Source organism: Symphalangus syndactylus, chromosome 4 (assembly GCF_028878055.3).
Source record: "Symphalangus syndactylus isolate Jambi chromosome 4, NHGRI_mSymSyn1-v2.1_pri, whole genome shotgun sequence".
In the NCBI taxonomy this organism is placed as follows: Eukaryota; Metazoa; Chordata; class Mammalia; order Primates; family Hylobatidae; genus Symphalangus; species Symphalangus syndactylus.
In genome coordinates this window covers 64,238,592-64,253,273 of record NC_072426.2, presented here as the reverse complement: position 1 = coordinate 64,253,273, position 14,682 = coordinate 64,238,592, and the positions used below count along the sequence as shown (strand labels likewise).

Sequence of the window (14,682 nt, the reverse complement as noted above, 5' to 3'; positions counted from 1 at the left end):
AAGAGAGTTGGCAAAGGGAGGTGGGGTGGGGCAGTTTTATAGGACTGGGATAAGCAATGGAAAGTTACAGTTAAAGGTGGCTATCTATTGTCAGCAGAGGAGGGGGGTCACAAGGTGCATGGTGGGGAGATCATAAGACCCATAGTCCAGAAGAAGAATGTCACGAGGTCGATCGATCAATCAGTTGGGGCAGGGCAGGAACAGGTCATAATGGAATGTCTTAAGGTTGGTCAATCAGTTAAGACAGGAGCAGGCTGTTTCACTTCCTTTGTAGTTTTCAGTTGACTCAGGCCATCTGGATGTATACATGCAGGCTTGGGCTCAGAGGCCTGACACATGGAGCTTGTAGGTTAAAAGTGAATTGCATTTGAAGATATCATTTTTAAAAAAAATTTCCTTGTTTAGTTTGCTTGTTTTATATTTTATTAGCATCTGTGTTTTACAAACATGACTTATAGTCCAATGTGGCGATTTTTGAAGATGAACCGGGAGATGGAAGAGAATTCTAAGTCTTAATAATTCTGATAAAGTTAGTAATGAAGAATCACAACTTATAAATGAAGCAATGGCTCCAGCAAAATTGAAAAGACGCTTAACTGCAAACCATAGTAAAGGAGCAGATAATTTTATATGGCCTTTGGAAACCCAGAGTAAAGAATGTATTTTTTTTATAAGTCACCTTCAGTAAAAAGGCCCAGAAAGCAAGTTATTTAGCAGAAGAACTTTTTGACCAGAAAAGGAAAAAGCCCCACAATTGATGGGACCTCACAATTTCAGCATGTATAATTACAGAGAGTCAGACGTCAGCATATGATGTAATGAGAAACTAAAACGGTTTCCCTTTCAAAGTTTGATAAATTGATGTGATTGATGACATGTCACATAATGCTGCATAGCATCAAAAGAACCTAACAACTTCTTATCCAGGTTGATGAATCATCAGATTTCAACAACAAATGTCATAGAGTAGCATTTGCAAGATTTATAAATTATGGCAAAATTCAAGAAATTTTTTCTTCTATTAAACACTGCTGCAAAGAAGCAAAGGTAAAGATATATTTACTGTCTTGTCTTCATATTGGAAAAAGAAGGTACCTCTTGGAAGAACTGTGTCAGTATCTACTTATGGTACCCTATCAACGATTGCTTCCCTCAGAGATTTCAATTCTCATTAACATTCTGACATATTCACAACCCACTGCTTTCTTCCCAGAGAGTGCTGATGTCAGAAAGTTTTGGAGCAGAAATGAAAACAGTTCTAGATGATGCTATGTAGATGACTTATCAAACATAGGGCAATTCACTTCTAAATTTTTAACTATGTGAAAACCTGGACAAGGCCCATATAAATCTCCTTCCACATGCATAAATCTTATGGCTTAGCAGATCGTTTTGGGGGAATCCAGCTGGCATGTCATGTCAGTACTCAAGTACCCTGTAAAGAGGTCCATATGGCAAGGAACTGGGGCTGGCAGTAGGCAGCATCAGCTTGCTAGGCATGTCAGTGAGCTCCCTCAGAAAAGGATCCTCTAGGCCTAGTCAAGTCTTCAGTGGACTGCCGCCCCAGGTGATACCTTGATTGCAACCTTATGAGAGACCCTAGGTCAAAATCATCCAGCTAAGCTGCTCCTTAATTTCTGACCCACAGAAATTACGCAAAATAATGTTTATTGACACCATGGATTGGAGTGAGAGAAACTAATACAGATTCTTCTCCTTAACAGGACGCTTGACCTAGAAAGTGAATCACAGAAATACATTCAGGAAAACAGTAGCCCAGATTTTACCAAATTCTTTGAAGATAAAGAATGGCTGCAGAAACCAGCATTTTTTTTTTTTTTTTTTGCATTGCTATAAAAAAATACCTGAGGCTAGGTAATTTATAAAGAAAGAGGTTTAATTGGCTTATGGTTCTGGAGGCTTTACAGGAAGCATGGTGCTGGCACCAGTTTCTGGTGAGGTCTCTAGAAGCTTACAATAATGGCGGAAGGTGATGGGGAGCCAGTATGTCACATGGCAGGAGTGGGAGCAAGAGAGAAATGGAAGAAGTCACAGACTCTTCAAACAACCACATCTCAAGTGAACTGAGTGAAAACTCACTTATCACCAAGGGGATGGTGCTAAGCCATTCATGAGAATTCTGCCCCCATGATCCATCCAATCACCTCCCACCAGGTCCCAGCTACAACACTGGGAATCAAACTTCAGCATGAGATCTGGAGGGAACAAACATCCAAACCATATCACCTACTTAACAGACATTTTCATCACATGAACTAGTTGAACAAGGATCTTCAGGCCCTGGAGAAAATCGTTTTACTTCAAGTGACAAGATTTTTGGGTTTAAATAAAAACTGAATCTTTGGAAAAGTTATATTGCAAAAAGGGATCTTGAAATGTTTCCACTGCTGCTTGGACTTTAGAGTAAGGAAGTCTCAAGTCTTACCGAAAACCACCATGGGGAATTGCAGAACGCAACTGAACAATATTTTCCTTCCCCTTGAACACAACTTTATAACTAGGTGAGGAACCCTTTCCTTGAATCTTCTCAGCCTGAGCACCTGACTTTGAGAAAAGAGGAAGAAGTTTGTGAATGTATGACTGTAGATATAAGATGAAATGTACTTATTTGTGTTTCTTCTTCTTCTTTTTTTTTTTTTTTTTTTTTTGAGACGGAGTCTTGCTCTGTTGCCCAGGCTGGAATGCAGTGGCGTGATCTTGGTTCACTGCAACCTCCGCCTCCCGGGTTCAAGCGATTCTCCTGCCTCAGCCTCCCAAATAGCTAGGATTACAGGCGCCCGCCACCCACGCCCGCCTAAGTTTTGTATTTTTAGTAGAGACAGGGTTTCACCACGTTGGCCAGGCCGGTCTTGAACTCCTGACTGCAGGTGATCTGCCTGCCTCAGGCTCCCAAAATCTTGGGATTACAGGCGTGAGCCACGGCGCCTGGCCTGATTTGTGCTTCTACAAGTTTTGGATTTCTGAGAAAGAAGAGCAGCTCGACATTTTTAGGAAAGTAATAAACATTTTGACATACTTTTAAACTTCTTGTTCAAGCAAGCTTTTTCTTACTAAGTTTTAAGAGTAAAGACAGAAATCATCTCATTTCAGTTGAAAATGAAATCTGTGTGTGACAATCTCAAGTTCAATTCAGAATTGAGCAAATACACAGCAAAAGACAAGCAAAGGTTTCACACTAAATAGGTAATTTTCATTTTTTGTTTCAAAAATAATATATAGGCCCATAAAAAGACGAACATTCGTTAAAATCAAATTGCAGCATTTACTAAACTAAAAGAAAAGGAACAAGTAAAGTTTCCTCTCTCACTTATTTTATTGTTTGTTTTGAGACCAAGTCTTGCTCTGTCGTCCAGGCTGGAGTGCGGTGGCGTGATCTCGACTCACTGCAACCTCCGCCTCCCGGGTTCAAGCGATTCTCCTGCCTCAGCCTCCCGAGTGGCTGCGATTACAGGCGTGCACCACCATGCCCGGCTAATTTTTGTATTTTTAGTAGAGAAGGGGTTTCACCGTATTGGCCAGGCTGGTCCTGAACTCCTGACCTCAAGTGATCCATCCGCCTTGGCCTCCCAAAGTGCTGGGATTACAGGCGTGAGCCACCGCGCCCCGCCTACAAAGGTATTTTGCAAAAGAAACTATCATCAGAGTGAACAGGCAACCTACAGAATGGGAGAAAATTTTTGCAACCTACTCATCTGACAAAGGGCTAATATCCAGAATCTACAATGAACTCAAACAAATTTACAAGAAAAAAACAAACAACCCCATCAAAAAGTGGGCAGAGGACATGAACAGACACTTCTCAAAAGAAGACATTTATGCAGCCAAAAAACACATGAAGAAATGCTCCTCATCACTGGCCATCAGAGAAATGCAAATCAAAACCACAGTGAGATACCATCTCACACCAGTTAGAATGGCCATCATTAAAAAATCAGGAAACAACAGGTGCTGGAGAGGATGTGGAGAAATAGGAACACTTTTACACTGTTGGTGGGACTGTAAACTAGTTCAACCATTGTGGAAGTCAGTGTGGCGATTCCTCAGGGATCTAGAACTAGAAATACCATTTGACCCAGCCATCCCATTACTGGGTATATACCCAAAGGACTATAAATCATGCTGCTATAAAGACACATGCACACGTATGTTTATTGCGGCACTATTCACAATAGCAAAGAGTTGGAACCAACCCAAATGTCCAACAACGATAGACTGGATTAAGAAAATGTGGCACATATACACCATGGAATACTATGCAGCCATAAAAAATGATGAGTTCGTGTCCTTTGTAGGGACATGGATGAAACTGGAAAACATCATTCTCAGTAAACTATCGCAAGGACAAAAAACCAAACACCGCATGTTCTCACTCATAGGTGGGAATTGAACAATGAGAACTCATGGACACAGGAAGGGGAACATCACGCTCCGGGGACTGTTGTGGGGTGGGGGGAGAGGGGAGGGACAGCATTAGGAGATACACCTAATGCTAAATGACGAGTTAATGGGTGCAGGAAATCAACATGGCACATGGATACATATGTAACAAACCTGCACATTGTGCACATGTACCCTAAAACCCTAAAGTATAATAATAAAAAAAAAATAATAAAATCCCATTTACAATAACCCTCTCAATTAGACAGGTACCAAGTTCCACCCTCTTCTAAACACGATGTCAAATATCAAGGTAAGGTCTCAGAGGGTTTGGGTGTAAAAGACTCCAACCAAATTTAATAAATGGGAAATCATTACCTTTATTTGTGAGAGAAGCTTTGGAGAATGTGGGGGAAGCTGATGTCAAATATAAAGGGCTTAAGGAGAGAAGAGGAAGAGGAGCTTCCAGCACAGTCCGCTTCACAGCCCGTCGGTGCTCAAAACATACTTGAATACCTGGTACAAAAGATAAAAATGATGGCTTGGTTTTCTATAAGGCAGCATAGTTTCTTTAAAATTACACACACACATGCATTGCTTTTCTTCCTTTAATTAGTTGAGACCATAGGACAAAAAAAGAGGCATAGTTGAGCGCGCAATGGTGCGAAAATCAAAAGGTCGGGAAGAAACAAGAAACTCAGATAAACGCTTCCGTCGGCTGTGACAGGTTCTGAGACGCCCAGATCTACTGGACCTAGCGCGGCTCAGAAGCCTCAGAGACCTGTCCGCACAGTTGCTGAAGTTAGCAACAAACTCTTGAGCGCTGTTGCGGATCATTTCGCAGCCTGAGAAGCAAATGCGCAAATGCGCCCAGCCAGTCAGCACGGACTTCAAGAACCAACCTCATTCCTTGCAAGGTGCTTTAGTTCTGGCAGTCAGGGCGGCAACGAAACAGAAACCTGCCCCGCCTCTGGGAGAGAAGGCGGATCCCTAACTCCAGCTATCTCCAAGAACAACATTGCCGCAGCACTTCCGGGACGTAGTGCTGCAAAGGACGCCGCTGTTATACGTCACTTCCACGTCTCAGCGTTTGGCAAGTTGACCTCACTGTTATAAATTAGTGGTTAAGGTTCGCTATTATTGCCACTTTTCCAGCGCTAAAGGCTGTTTTGGAACCAGTGTTGCTTGTTCCGCGGGTGACTGGCTTTTTTTTTTTTGCAAACCAGTTATTCAAGTTTCTGGTCTTTAAAAAACTCTGTGGCGTTACGGTAGCCGAGGAGGTTCCAGCGCGGCGGAAGTACCCCGCGGGTGGGTGTGTGCGCAAGGCCAGGGCCAGAGGGGCACGTGGCGCCGGTGAGTGGCCGTAGAAGCCGGAGGGTTTGAAAATGCTGGATGTGGAACCCAGCTGCCGGAGGGAGCGGGGGAGGAAGGAAGGGGGTGCGGTGCGAAGACCTTGCTGTCTGTAGGGGGAGGAGATACTAATCTTGGGGCTGCAGGGCTAGTGTGTGGTCGGTCGGCGCTCACGAGACCATGGAGAAGTAAACTCTTCACCCATCAGGTTGGTGGTCCTCACTGGCTGTCTGACCGTGGGTGAGGTGACAGGGCTGCTTTTGTCCCCTTTATGATGTTCTCACCGCGGCTCCGAGGGGTTGGAGTGTACTCAGAGACTACAGTGATCAGAAGACACGGGTCGTTTTTTTTCATCAGGGAGGAGAGAGAATGTCTTTTCGAGGCGGAGGTCGTGGAGGCTTTAATCGAGGTGGTGGAGGTGGCGGCTTCAACCGAGGCGGCAGCAGCAACCACTTCCGAGGTGGAGGCGGCGGTGGAGGCGGCGGCAATTTCAGAGGCGGCGGCAGGGGAGGATTTGGACGAGGGGGTGGCCGCGGAGGCTTTAACAAAGGCCAAGACCAAGGACCTCCAGAACGTGTAGTCTGTATGCAGTCTTCAATATTTAGCCTATTTGAAGGAGTAGTGGTGGGTTGGGGGTTTGTGTTGTTAGTCAGCAAGTTTGGGATACACAAGCCTGTGGAGAATGTAGCATTTAAGGGTGGGGTGGGGAGATCAAGAAAGCTGAGGGATAGTTAGAATGCATCATGGAGGTGGAACTTGAGGGTTGACAGGAAGGTATTAAATAGGTAATCGTGAGTACTTATCCCTAATTCCCCGATTTTACAGATGAGAAAACTATGATTTAGAGTTAAGTTTTTTTTGCTAGGGTCATAAGGTTAGTGATAAGTGATCAATTAGTGATACAGCTGAAATACAAGCTGGGTGCGGTGGCTCACGCCTGTAATCCCAACACTTTGGGAAGCTGAGACGGGAGGATCTTTTGAAGCCGGGAGTTAAGAGACCAGCCTGGACAATAAAGCAAGAGACCCTGTCTGTACAGAAAAGAAAGAAATACAAAGCCAAGTATTCTGACTCCAAAGCCCATACTTTCTATTACTACTCAAAAGTAGATAAGTGAGAAAACAATTTGCCTGAGAGGGAAACTGCCAGAGAGGAAGTCGAGAAAAAGACCCATTTAGGGTAGTTTTAGAGTAATTAACAATGAGATGGGAATGGAAGTCACAGAAAGTGAAACTTTCCACATTAAAGAGGAGAGAGGGTGAAGAGTGTCTAATTAAGAATGGGTTGGATGAGTATGCAGGATGGTTTGAAAGGAGCAGTTTCTAGAATAAAAGGTCCCAGCCCACAAGCTGTTGTACCAGTCCATACATGAGACCTTGAGAGCCTGAATCAGGATGGTGACAGTGAGGAAAAAAAGGAAGGATTAGATAGGAGAGAGATTTCAAAGGAAACAAAATTGGTAGAACTTAGCTAATGCCGATAATAAAGGGTTCCAGGTTTTGAGCTTGGGTGATAGGAATGAAGAGTTGGTTTTGCAGGAATGTGGTAAGTGTTTTAGTTTGGGGTGACAGTCTAGTTAGAAATAAAGGTAGTTATTTTGAGATTCTAGATGTCCTTGAAAAGAATAAATCATTGTTAAAGAGGTGGTAGTGGGAATGAGAAAGTTCTAAGGCAAGAGAAAAAAAAAGAATGAAGGCTGATTCTGTTAGGCATTGAAGAAAAGGAAGAACCAAGAGAATGAAGCAGAGTTTTGAATCAGATAATAAGTTATAATAAGATAACTGTTACAGGTTGAATAGTCTCAATGTGCCAGGCACTGTTCTAAGCACTTGACATTTGTTATACCATTGGGTCCTTACATTACTGTATATTAGGTATAGCTATACATTATATGTTATTAGTGCATACTAAAGATGAGACACTGAATTAGAGAGAGGGTGGGCAACTTCTTCTAGGTCACATAGCTAGTGTGTTGTGGAGTTGGTATACCAGCCCAGGAAGTCCTAAGACTGTGGTCTTCTGCCTCAGAGGAGAGCAGTTATGGTGAAGTCCCAGGTAGCCAAGAAGAAAGCTTCCAGAAGCAGTCGGTCAGTATCGTTTGAAATAGTTCTATGTTTTAACATTTTCTTGTCCTGTTTCAGTATTAGGAGAGTTCCTGCATCCCTGTGAAGATGACATAGTTTGTAAATGTACCACAGATGAAAATAAGGTGCCTTATTTCAATGCTCCTGTTTACTTAGAAAACAAAGAACAAATTGGAAAAGTGGATGAAATATTTGGACAACTGAGAGATTTTGTATCCTTTTTCACTGGAAGGCCTAATAATATTCAAAGGTTGCTATTTGTATTTTTCTGAGGCGGCAGTTAAGTATAAATTAAAGTTGTTGCTTCATTAAATTAGACAGGATTGCTACAGATTGGACCATGAAGGAGAATCAAGGGGAGAATGTATTCATCCATAGATATTAAAATGACAGACCCTAGAACGGTGACTTTTTTTTGGAAAATTCTATTGATGGTGGCTATTTGGATAAGTACTACAGGATTAAGTTGGCTGATTTGGATGTAGTGGTGCCACTGGAAATGTAGAATTAGAAGTTGTTTGGTGCCCCCACTACTCTGGAAACTCCTTCCTTCCTTTCTGTCTCTCTTTTTCTCTTTCTCTCTTTCTTTCTCTCTCTGTTTCTCTATCGCTTTCTCTCTCTTGCTCTTTCCCTGCCTTCTTCCCTCCCTCCCTCCCTTCCTCCCTTCCTTCCTTTCTTTTTTCTTTCTTTTTTTTTTTTTTTTTTTGACAGAGACTCACTCTGTTGCCCAGGGTGGAGTGCAGTGGCATGATCTCATCTCATTACAACCTCTGCCTCCTGGGTTCGAGCAATTCTCGTGCCACAGCCTTTCAAGTAGCTGAGATTACAGGTGAGTGCCACCATGCCTGACTGATTGTTGTATTTTTAGTGGAGGTGGGGTTTCACCATGTTGGCCAGGCTGGTCTCAAACTCCTGGCCTCAAGTGATCCATCTGCCTTGGCCCCCCGAAGTGCTGGGTTTGCAGATGTGAGCCACCATGCCCAGCCCCTGGAAATTCATTTCTTATCTTTCCTATATATGTCCATACATTCTAACCTTGTTTTTGAAATTATACATGAATTCAGAACGTTCAATATCGTCTTTCATCTTGATTGCTCATTTTTTCCTTAATAAAAATAACAGTATTTTTCAGTGAAATTGTCAGAAAACATGAAGGCTTCATCCTTTAAAAAACTACAGAAGGTGAGTCAAACTTATGATACTTGGGATCCTTGGTTTTATAAAGGAATGACCTATCTTAGGAAAGTCCTGCTTGGAGCACTTGAGACTTTCCCCAACATATCACTAGTAAAGCTCTTAAACTGAAATGTTCTGTGCTATAAATATTGAACACACTAATCTTTAAAAGTGATTTATTTGATACAGCCTTTAGAAAGTAAAAATTACAACTTTTGCTCATATTACCAAAATCTGTAAACTGCTAGAGTAAGAGTTTTTTGTTTATGTAAAACTCTCTTGTTGAAAAGCTTTCATGACCAAACATTCTAGGTAGAATCTTAATTTATAAAACTTACTTTATTTGAGAGGCCGTAGGTACTAAGTGATTTCACAAGAACTTCAATAACATGATAGATGCTGTGAAGGAAAAATACAGGTTGCCGTGAGAAGCTTTGTAGTGCCACCAACTTTTTAGTCTGTAGTGTTTCCTGAAAAAGTGATCTTGAAGCTGAGGCCTGATTGTTGACTAACAGTGATTTCCACACCTGGTTGCATGTCAGAGTTATCTTGGGGAGCTTTTAAGAAGATGTACCTCTAGTTTCCACTTTTGGAAATTTGACCTAGGAGCTCTTAAGTAGGGTCCAGGATTCAATTTTAAAAAGGAAAAGCACTTGGATAATTTTGATGTAGTTAGGCAAACACTTGAGAGCTGCTGAGCTAGTCAGAGGAAGAGGAAAGTGCATTCCAAGTAGAGAAAACAGTATGTGCAGTCTCTGAGAGCAGGCAACTGAAAGGATATGAAAAGGCAGACATATAGGTTAGGAATGAAACATTTAGGAGAGGTGGGGAAAGTTGTGAATTAAGACCAGAGAGGTAGGAGGGAGTTTGATTGACTTAAGCCTTCAGGTGACAGGAAAGAGTTTAGACCTTAGTTTCAATTGTGTTTTATTTTTGAATAACGGGATAACACAGTTAAATGAATGCTTCAAAAGAATACTGGGAAGATAAAAAGGCACCTTGGGAAGAGGTCAATATTGTGTGAGAGGGGCCAGATAGGAGGCTATAATAGTTCTAAAAGAGATGGTATTTTGGACTTGCTAGTGACAGTGGAAATGGAAAAAATGGATTTATGAAAGGTACAGGAAGTAGAATCAATAGGACTTGGTAATTGACTAGCTATTGAAATTGAAGAAGTAAAAAATATCACCATCTTTCAGATGTCTGACATCAACATCTTTGTGGGTGATGGTACCGATTAATGAAATGGGCAACAATGCAGAGGAGGGGGATTGGGGGAAGATAATGAGTTTGGTTTTGGACATAGTGGGGTTGAGGTACTTGTGAGACAGTCATGGTCAGTTTAAAGGAAGAGTCTAGACTGGAAATAGAGTCGGGAATTTGTTAAGTATACAGACAGTACATGAAACAGTGTAGGAAGAAAGAATGAAAGGAAAAGAGCACCTATGAAGAGTTTTGGGGCACCTCCTAAAACTAAAGTTCTGTTAGTGGAAACTCAGAAGTAATTGCCAGTTAAAAAAAAAAAAAAGGCAAACCACAAGCCTGTCATAAAAGTGGTATCACAAAAATTGAAAGAGCGTTTCCAGGAGGGACTGCTCAGCTATGGCAAAACGCTGCAAAGTATTCATTGGAAGACAGCCACATAGACATCACGGAGTCATGGAGCATTGGTGGGCCCAGGAGCCAGAATGGATTAGGAAATGAGAGGGAGACAATAGCTTGTTGTTAGCATATGGCTGCTGGTTGTAGAAACCTTGGCAAGTACTCAGGGGATTGACTGCTTCTGGCATGCCTGGAGCTGTTGAGCCCAGAAAGAAACAATGCTGAAAAGGGATTCTCATCTTGTGACCTGAAAAAAAAATGCTGGTAATAGCCACTTAAATTAATCAGAATCCCTTAAATCACTTAAATTTCTCAGAATTATTTATTTGGGGGCTTATTGTTTAGTTTTTTGGGTTTTTGCTTTTTAATTACAGATACTCACTTGAGTACATTCTACCTCTCCCGGTTTCCATAACCCCTGCTATGTTGAGATTCAGCCCTCCTTACCCAGCCTGCGCTATTATGAAGTTTGTAGACCAGTGCTCTCCACTTGAACTTTTTGTAGTGATGGGAATCCCTGCCCAGTAAAGTAGCCTTAGCCACATGTAGCTATTGAGCACCTGAAGTGTGGCTCATATAACTCAGGAACTGAATTTTTAATCATTAATTAATTTAAATATAAGCCACCTGTGGCTGGTGGCCACCATATTGAACAATGTAGATCTAGACAATATTTTTGAGACGACGGGCTGTGAAGGGAAGATGAGTAATATCTAGGTGATATCTAGAGAGGGATTCAGAGATCTTATTAATATATTACAGTTTTGAAATCCTCATGTGTTTTGTGTAGAAGAACTATGATACAATATGCTCTTTACATCTCATTATCTGAGAAATGTCGTCTTTAATCCCAATTATAGGATGGGTATAGTTTCTGTATATCCTTCATTACTTTGTGTGTTCAGAAGATACCCTTTTGATCCTTTATTAAAGATTTCAAACAACTAGTATGTGAATGCTTACTAAAATTATTCTGAATTTTAATGCTATGTTTTTAAATAGTTTTATTTTTCTTACGGCAGTTCCGTTGAGTGGAAATGTTAAATAATCTATTTCTAAAGAGAAATGATATTGAATTGGTCTTGATTTTTTAATATGCATGTAATGCTTATTGTGTGCCAAAGTACAAGTGCCTTATATACATCACTTTTTTGATCATCACACAAACATGTGAGATAGATACTCTATTCTCTACATTTTACAGATAAGGAAACTAAGGTAAACTAACACAGGAATAGAAAACCAAACACCACATGTTCTCACTCATAAGTGAGAGTTGAACAATGAGAACACATGGACACAGGGAGGGGAATATCACACACCTGGGCCTGTCGGGGGTTGGGGGGAAGGGGAGGGAGAGCAATAGGGCAAATACCCAATGCATGCGGGGCTTAAAACCTAGATGATGGGTTGATAGGTGCAGCAAACCACCATGGCACATGTATACCTATGTAACAAACCTGCATATTCTGCACATGTATCCCAGAACTTAAAGTAAAAAAAAAAGAAAAGAAAAAGAAACCTAAGGTAGTAAGAAATTAAGTCTCTACCCAGGGATACGTGGTAGAAAGTGGTAGGATTGGGGTTTGAACCCAGGTAGTTTTGACTCTATCATGTAGCTTCTTAATGATTATACTATACTATCCCCCAAGTTGTACACTAATTGCTTCTATTATGTTTCCAGTTTTATATAGACCCATATAAGTTGCTGCCACTGCAGAGGTTTTTACCTCGACCTCCAGGTGAGAAAGGACCTCCAAGAGGTGGTGGCAGGGGAGGCCGAGGAGGAGGAAGAGGAGGAGGTGGCAGAGGTGGTGGCAGAGGCGGTAAGTTACTTGGGGAAAATTTCTAATGAAATTAGCTGTGACTTTCACAGCTAATTCATATAATAGAATTTAGCTTTGTACATAGCAAACCTCCCTTATGGTTCTTTTTATTAAAGCATTTTCAAATATTGGCAGATTGTCCAAATAATAATGCTTCATTTCAACAACTTACTTAAAAAGAAGAAAATCTACTAAAGTATACTTTTGAGGGACTTCATTTCTTTGGGTTATTCATATTTTCTTGGGCATTTTAATAAACCATAAGATTATCTTAATTTTAATTCCTTAGTTAATATTATTGAGTGTAGACTGCATGCTGAAAGCTGGTCATACATTCTTTTAATTTCCATGTATATATTTTTAATACTCAGCGAAACCTTTTGACATAGATGATATCCTTATTTTATGAATGAAGAAATGGAGACTTACAGAAATTAATTTGCCCCAGTCAAACAATTGGCAGACCAAGAATTAAAATGCATATCTTCTGATGTCATGTCAAGAACTATTACTAATAAATTCATTACTGTGATCTCACTGTTGTGATGTATGCCTTTCCCCCAAGGTTTTGGGGTATTTTGATGTATGCCTGTTTTGATGTATGCCTTTCCCCCAAGGTTTGGGCACATTCATCATTATGGATAGCTAGGTGATGAGCAGGGCTCTGGGGAGTGGGCGAGTGGTGGGATAATGGGCAGAGCCAAAGTGGAAAGGGAGAGGAGCTGAAAGTTGGGCTTGGACAGCTTTTGTTACTGGATCAGAAAAAGAGAAGGAACACCTCACTTTTGGCATTTCTTAATTTAATCACCATTTCACTCTATAAAGGTATTTTTTTGTGTCCATATAGGTAGGAAAATTTTCAGGGGTACCTTCTTGAGAATTTGATGAACAGAGATTCCCCTATTCTCATTTGATGTTGAGTATCATTTAACATTTCAAAAAATTCACAGCTGTCTTATTTTTTTAAAAATCTTACTTATGTAGCTCAATTGACCTTAACTATCATATTTATTATCTTACCCTCAGAACAAAAGCACCCATATCTGCCACCCTTTGTTGTTAGGATAAAAAGCCACAGTTCCATCAAACTATCCTTAGTTGAATCAAAAAAGTATTTATCATAAGCAAGAGCTAAGGCAATAATCATACATTTAACAAGACTGAATCATACTTTAAAGTAACAAGTTTTGCTAATTTATTGAAATGGAATAATCTGGGGTTTTAGCCTGTTGCCCAGTTGGTAAACTACTACAGTTTCTCCATTTTTATCTTCTAAAATTTTTTCCATGATAAAATATGTGAATCTATATTTATTCATTATAATTAGTTATTGTATTGATCTTTTTAGGCTTATCAATATAAGAGGTTTTACAGTTAATAACTTAATGTTTATTTATATTATATTGTTATTTAAATATTTTGCATTATTTAATAAATTTTTTTAGGTGGTTTTAGAGGTGGAAGAGGAGGTGCAGGTGGGGGCTTCAGAGGAGGAAGAGGTGGTGGTTTCAGAGGTGAGTATTTTAAAAAGTCTTTAAATTGCTTAATTTTTAAAATTGATATCATCTGGCATTTTCTGTTTTTACGTAAGTTTAATTTTCTCTGCCAGCAAGTGTATAGAACACCATGGTGTTCTTTGCTTAGCCTAATTTGGGGTTTCATTTTATATCACTTTTTTTGCCTTTTCAATTATTTCGCCTAATTCTAATTTGTTTTGCTTTATTATTAATTTGAAAAATAAAGGTGTAATATGAATGACAGTTAAATTTGGTAAAGTATGTTTGCTAAACATTATTGGAACTAATGCTGATTTTAAACTTGAGATTTAGGTTATAATACTATTAAAAATCCATTTTCTGTGCCCTTAATACTTTAATTTTCTCTTAATCAGGGAGAGGACATTAAGTGAAACAGTTGACAGACATCACCAGTTGACTTCTGCATTAACCTGCATGATCTGTTTCTACTATGGATTAGAAACTTGTTTCTTGAACAAGTCTTGAAGATCTTGGTCATTTTATGACAATGGATCTAAAATGTCAGCATCATGCAAAGTGCAACGGAATAGTGAATTTTGCTCTAAAAGAGCATGAACAAGTCTTTCTAATGTTTTGTACAGTGCCTGGCACTCTGTGGGTGCTCAATAAATGGATAGGAGTTTTCATTTGAAGCATATTTGAATTTTTAAAATAAAGTGTTTTATTCCCTTATTTAGAGTGTGTTTATTAAATGAAACCCATTTTTTA

At 40.2% G+C, this 14,682-nt stretch overlaps 2 protein-coding genes across 7 annotated transcripts in view; one reads left to right on the top strand and one right to left on the bottom strand.

Moving 5' to 3' along the window:
* Window positions 1–4,910, bottom strand: part of CFI (complement factor I) — an 80,724-nt gene extending 75,814 nt beyond the window's left edge. The window contains exon 1 of the mRNA XM_063637230.1: window positions 4,777–4,910. The gene's annotated coding sequence lies outside the window, so the exon portion shown is untranslated. The remainder of the gene's footprint in view (window positions 1–4,776) is intronic.
* Window positions 4,911–5,431: 521 nt separating this feature from the next.
* Window positions 5,432–14,646, top strand: GAR1 (GAR1 ribonucleoprotein). Of its 6 annotated transcripts, none has more exons than XM_055274876.2 (7): window positions 5,432–5,751; window positions 6,106–6,331; window positions 7,890–8,044; window positions 8,955–9,014; window positions 12,295–12,436; window positions 13,882–13,950; window positions 14,328–14,646. In XM_055274876.2, exons 2-7 carry the CDS (start codon window positions 6,118–6,120, stop codon window positions 14,339–14,341), a joined length of 654 nt encoding a protein of 217 aa, XP_055130851.1. In that variant the 5' UTR covers window positions 5,432–5,751; window positions 6,106–6,117; the 3' UTR covers window positions 14,342–14,646. The 6 variants fall into 6 exon arrangements, with proteins under 6 accessions (XP_055130851.1, XP_063493303.1, XP_063493301.1 ...); XM_063637234.1 differs by having other exon boundaries at window positions 5,461–5,751; window positions 6,106–6,208; XM_055274877.2 differs by having other exon boundaries at window positions 5,733–5,956.
* Window positions 14,647–14,682: the final 36 nt, after the last annotated feature.